Source organism: Coregonus clupeaformis, chromosome 31 (assembly GCF_020615455.1).
Source record: "Coregonus clupeaformis isolate EN_2021a chromosome 31, ASM2061545v1, whole genome shotgun sequence".
Lineage (NCBI taxonomy): Eukaryota > Metazoa > Chordata > Actinopteri > Salmoniformes > Salmonidae > Coregonus > Coregonus clupeaformis.
The window spans coordinates 39,353,210-39,359,209 of record NC_059222.1 but is presented as its reverse complement, the minus strand read 5'-3'; the positions used below and the strand labels follow the sequence as shown (position 1 = coordinate 39,359,209).

Genomic DNA, 6,000 nt, shown 5'->3' with positions numbered 1-6,000 from the left:
CCTCTGACACCGCCTGGTATAGAGGTCCTGGATGGCAGGGGAGCTTTGCCCCAGTGATGTACTGGGCCGTACGCACTACCCTCTGTAGTGCCTTGCGGTCAGAGGCCAAGCAGTTGCCATACCAGGCGGTGATGCAACCAGTCAGGATGCTCTCGATGGTGCAGCTGTAGAATTTTTGAGGATCTGAGGACCCATGCCAAATCTTTTTAGTCTCCTGAGGGGGAATAGGCTTTGTCGTGCCCTCTTCACGACTGTCTTGGTGTGTTTGGACCATGATAGTTCGTTGGTGATGTGGACACCAAGGAACTTGAAGCTCTCAACCTGTTCCACTACAGCCCCGTCGATGAGAATGGGGCGTGCTCAGTCCTCTTTTTTTTTCCTGTAGTCCACAATCATCTCCTTTGTCTTGGTCACGTTGAGGGAGAGGTTGTTGTCCTGGCACCACACGGCCAGATCTCTGACCTCCTCCCTATAGGCTGTCTCATCGTTGTCGGTGATCAGGCCTACCACTGTTGTGTCGTCGGCAAACTTAATGATGGTGTTGGAGTCGTGCCTGGCCATGCAGTCATGGGTGAACAGAGAGTACAGGAGGGGGACTGAGCACGCACCCCTGAGGGGCCCCCGTGTTGAGGATCAGTGTGGCAGATGTGTTGTTACCTACCCTTACCACCTGGGGCGGCCCGTCAGGAAGTCCAGGATCCAGTTGCAGAGGGAGGTGTTTAGTCCCAGGATCCTTAGCTTAGTGATGAGCTTAGAGGGCACTATGGTGTTGAATGCTGAGCTGTAGTCAATGAATAGCATTCTCACGTAGGTGTTCCTCTTGTCCAGGTGGGAAAGGGCAGTGTGGAGTGCGATAGAGATTGCATCATCTGTGGATCTGTTGGGGCGGTATGCAAATTGGAGTGGGTCTAGGGTTTCTGGGATTATGCTGTTGATGTGAGCCATGACCAGTCTTTCAAAGCACTTCATGGCTACAGGCGTCAGTGCTACGGGTCGGTAGTCATTTAGGCAGGTTATCTTAGAGTTCTTGGGCACGGGGACTATGGTGGTCTGCTTGAAACATGTTAGTATTACAGACTCAGTCAGGGACATGTTGAAAATGTCAGTGAAGACACTTGCCAGTTGGTCAGCACATGCTCGGAGTACACGTCCTGGTAATCCGTCTGGCCCCTGCGGCCTTGTGAATGTTGACCTGCTTAAAAGTCTTACTCACATCGGCTACGGAGAGCGTGATCACATAGTCGTCCGGAACAGCTGGTGCTCCCATGCATGCTTCAGTGTTGCTTGCCTCGAGGCGAGCATAGAAGTGGTTTAGCCTCGTCTGGTAGGCTTGTGTCACTGGGCAGCTCGCGGCTGTGCTTCCCTTTGTAGTCTGTAATAGTTTTCAAGCCCTGCCACATCCGACGAGCGTCAGAGCCAGTGTAGTATGATTCAATCTTAGACCTGTATTGACTCTTTGCCTGTTTGATGGTTCGTCGGAGGTCATAGCGGGATTTCTTATAAGCGTCCGGGTTAGAGTCCCGTTCCTTGAAAGCGGCAGCTCTACCCTTTAGCTCAGTGCGGATGTTTCCTGTAATCCATGGCTTCTGGTTGGGGTATGTACGTACGGTCACTGTGGGGACGACATCATCGATGCACTTATTGATGAAGCCAGTGACTGATGTGGTGTACTCCTCAATGCTGTCTGAAGAATCCCGGAACATGTTCCAGTCTGTGCTAGCAAAACAGTCCTGTAGCTTAGCATCTGCGTCATCTGACCACTTTTTTATTAACCGAATCACTGGTGCTTCCTGCTTCAGTTTTTGCTTATAAGCAGGAATCAGGAGGATAGAGTTAGGGGTAATTGACTGTATCCTGTGTAAGAAATTATAGAAGAGTTGGAGGTTGTTCTATGGTTCTTAGTAAGTAAAGACACGTCCTGTCAGTCATTCATTAGTTAGTGCATTCCATTGCTTGTGACATCACCATTTGCATTAGTGTGTGTGTGTGTGTGTGTGTGTGTTGTGTACTGTGCGACACTGTCTGAACTCTATAGTATTTGTTTTTGGCCCCTCCGGGCATTTGTTAAGACTCGCGCAGAATGTGTGTGTGTGTGTGTGTGTGTTAGCTCTTCCATTGTAGTATAGAGGTCAGAGTAGAGCCCTGCAGGTTGCCCTGGGGCATGTCTAACATGGATCCAGTCAGCTGGCCTGGCACATACACAGTGGGGACTCAGTGTACTGTACACAATCTGCCCTCATTGGAATGTTAATAAGCCCATTTCCGTTACTCATGCAGAGATACATGAGGCGTAGAATATTAGCTGGTGTTGGGTTTTATGTGTACAACACCAGCAGGGTGGTATTCACCAAACTGAAGAAAACGGAACGACTATCTGATCTTTTCAATAAGAAAGTCATTATTGTTGCGCTAATCAACACTCTCTTCAATGTAACACTAATCAATACGACCTTCAATGTAACACTAATCAATACCACCGTCAATGTAACACTAATCAATACCACCTTCAATGTAACACTAATCAATACGACCTGGACTTCAATGTAACACTAATCAATACAACCTTCAATGTAACACTAATCAATACCACCTTCAATGTAACACTAATCAATACAACCTTCAATGTACCACTAATCAATACTACCTTCAATGTAACACTAATCAATACTATCTTCAATGTAACACTAATAAATACAACCTTCAATGTAACACTAATCAATACAACCTTCAATGTAACACTAATAAATACAACCTTCAATGTAACACTAATCAATACTACCTTCAATGTAACACTAATCAATACGATCTTCAATGTAACACTAATCAATACCACCGTCAATGTAACACTAATCAATACCACCTTCAATGTAACACTAATCAATACGACCTGGACTTCAATGTAACACTAATCAATACAACCTTCAATGTAACACTAATCAATACCACCTTCAATGTAACACTAATCAATACAACCTTCAATGTACCACTAATCAATACTATCTTCAATGTAACACTAATCAATACAACCTTCAATGTAACACTAATCAATACAACCTTCAATGTAACACTAATCAATACAACCTTCAATGTAACACTAATCAATACTACCTTCAATGTAACACTAATCAATACCACCTTCAATGTAACACTAATCAATACAACCTTCAATGTACCACTAATCAATACGACCTTCAATGTAACACTAATCAATACTATCTTCAATGTAACACTAATCAATACTATCTTCAATGTAACACTAATCAATACCACCTTCAATGTAACACTAATCAATACCACCTTCAATGTAACACTAATCAATACAACCTTCAATGTAACAATAATCAATACAGCCTTCAATGTAACACTAATCAATACCACCTTCAATGTAACACTAATCAATACCACCTTCAATGTAACACTAATCAATACAGCCTTCAATGTAACACTAATCAATACAATCTTCAATGTAACACTAATCAATACCACCTTCAATGTAACACTAATCAATACCGCCTTCAATGTAACACTAATCAATACCGCCTTCAATGTAACACTAATCAATACAACCTTCAATGTAACACTAATCAATACAACCTTCAATGTAACACTAATCAATACCACCTTCAATGTAACACTAATCAATACCACCTTCAATGTAACACTAATCAATACCACCTTCAATGTAACACTAATCAATACTATCTTCAATGTAACACTAATCAATACAACCTGGACTTCAATGTAACACTAATCAATACAACCTTCAATGTAACACTAATCAATACGACCTGGACTTCAATGTAACACAAATCAATACCACCTTCAATGTAACACTAATCAATACCACCTTCAATGTAACACTAATCAATACGACCTGGACTTCAATGTAACACTAATCAATACAACCTTCAATGTAACACGAATCAATACGACCTGGACATCAATGTAACACGAATCAATACGACCTGGACTTCAATGTAACACTAATCAATACGACCTGGACTTTAATGTAACACTAATCAATACGACCTGGACTTCAATGTAACACTAATCAATACGACCTGGACTTCAATGTAACACTAATCAATACGACCTGGACTTCAATGTAACACTAATCAATACGACCTTCAATGTAACACTAATCAATACAACCTTCAATGTAACACTAATCAATACGAACTTCAATGTAACACTAATCAATACCACCTTCAATGTAACACTAATCAATACAACTTTCAATGTAACACTAATCAATACGACCTGGACTTCAATGTAACACTAATCAATACGACCTTCAATATAACACTAATCAATACGACCTGGACATCAATGTAACACGAATCAATACGACCTGGACATCAATGTAACACGAATCAATACGACCTGGACTTTAATGTAACACTAATCAATACGACCTGGACTTCAATGTAACACTAATCAATACGACCTTCAATATAACACTAATCAATACGACCTTCAATGTAACACTAATCAATACGACCTGGACTTCAATGTAACACTAATCAATACGACCTGGACTTCAATGTAACACTAATCAATACGACCTTCAATGTAACACTAATCAATACGACCTTCAATGTAACACTAATCAATACGACCTTCAATGTAACACTAATCAATACGACCTTCAATGTAACACTAATCAATACGACCTTCAATGTAACACTAATCAATACGACCTTCAATGTAACACTAATCAATACGACCTTCAATGTAACACTAATCAATACGACCTGGACATCAATGTAACACTAATCAATACCACCTTCAATGTAACACTAATCAATACTACCTGGACTTCAATGTAACACTAGTCAATACGACCTTCAATGTAACACTAATCAATACGACCTTCAATGTAACACTAATCAATACGACCTTCAATGTAACACTAATCAATACGACCTTCAATGTAACACTAATCAATACGACCTGGACATCAATGTAACACTAATCAATACCACCTTCAATGTAACACTAATCAATACTACCTGGACTTCAATGTAACACTAGTCAATACGACCTTCAATGTAACACTAATCAATACGACCTTCAATGTAACACTAATCAATACGACCTTCAATGTAACACTAGTCAATACGACCTGGACTTCAATGTAACACTAGTCAATACGACCTTCAATGTAACACTAATCAATACGACCTTCAATGTAACACTAATCAATACGACCTTCAATGTAACACTAATCAATACGACCTGGACTTTAATGTAACACTAGTCAATACGACCTGGACTTCAATGTAACACTAATCAATACGACCTGGACTTCAATGTAACAGCTCTTACATCAGGTGGCTCAACAGTTTTGCTGGTAGAAGTTGACCCCCTAACCACTTATAATCAACACACATTCACACAAATAGCACACCTAATAGCACACCTAATAGCACACCTAATAGCACACCTAATAGCACACCTAATAGCACACCTAATAGCACACCTAATAGCACACCTAATAGCACACCTAATAGCACACCTAATAGCACACCTAATAGCACACCTAATAGCACACCTAATAGCACACCTAATAGCACACCTAATAGCACACCAAATAGCACACCAAATAGCACACCAAATAGCACACCTAATAGCACACCTAATAGCACACCTAATAGCACACCTAATAGCACACCTAATAGCACACCTATGATGCTGAAAGATGAATGGTTGATTTCAGGTCTTGGAACAGCACATGGACGGGCGGTGGAAAGGTCATATCCATGACAACCATAGAGGAACAGACCGGGTTGGATACTTCCCTCCGTCTGTAGTGGAGGTCATCAGCCGGAGAGCAGGTACACACACACACACACACACACACACACACACACACGGCAAAGTGTACACCCAGACATACAGTTGAAGTCGGAAGTTTACATACACTTAGGTTGGAGTCATTAAAACTCGTTTTTTCAACCACTCCACATATTTCTTGTTAACAAACTATAGTTTTGGCAA

The 6,000-nt window shown here is 41.1% G+C and overlaps 1 protein-coding gene across 1 annotated transcript in view; it reads left to right on the top strand.

Annotated features, from left to right (window-relative positions):
- The window catches only part of LOC121547866 (caskin-2-like), an 85,488-nt gene that overhangs the window by 58,960 nt on the left and 20,528 nt on the right, over positions 1–6,000 (top strand). Inside the window, exon 11 of the mRNA XM_045209727.1 lies at positions 5,720–5,837. Within this exon, the coding sequence (XP_045065662.1) occupies positions 5,720–5,837 (118 nt within the window). The remainder of the gene's footprint in view (positions 1–5,719; positions 5,838–6,000) is intronic.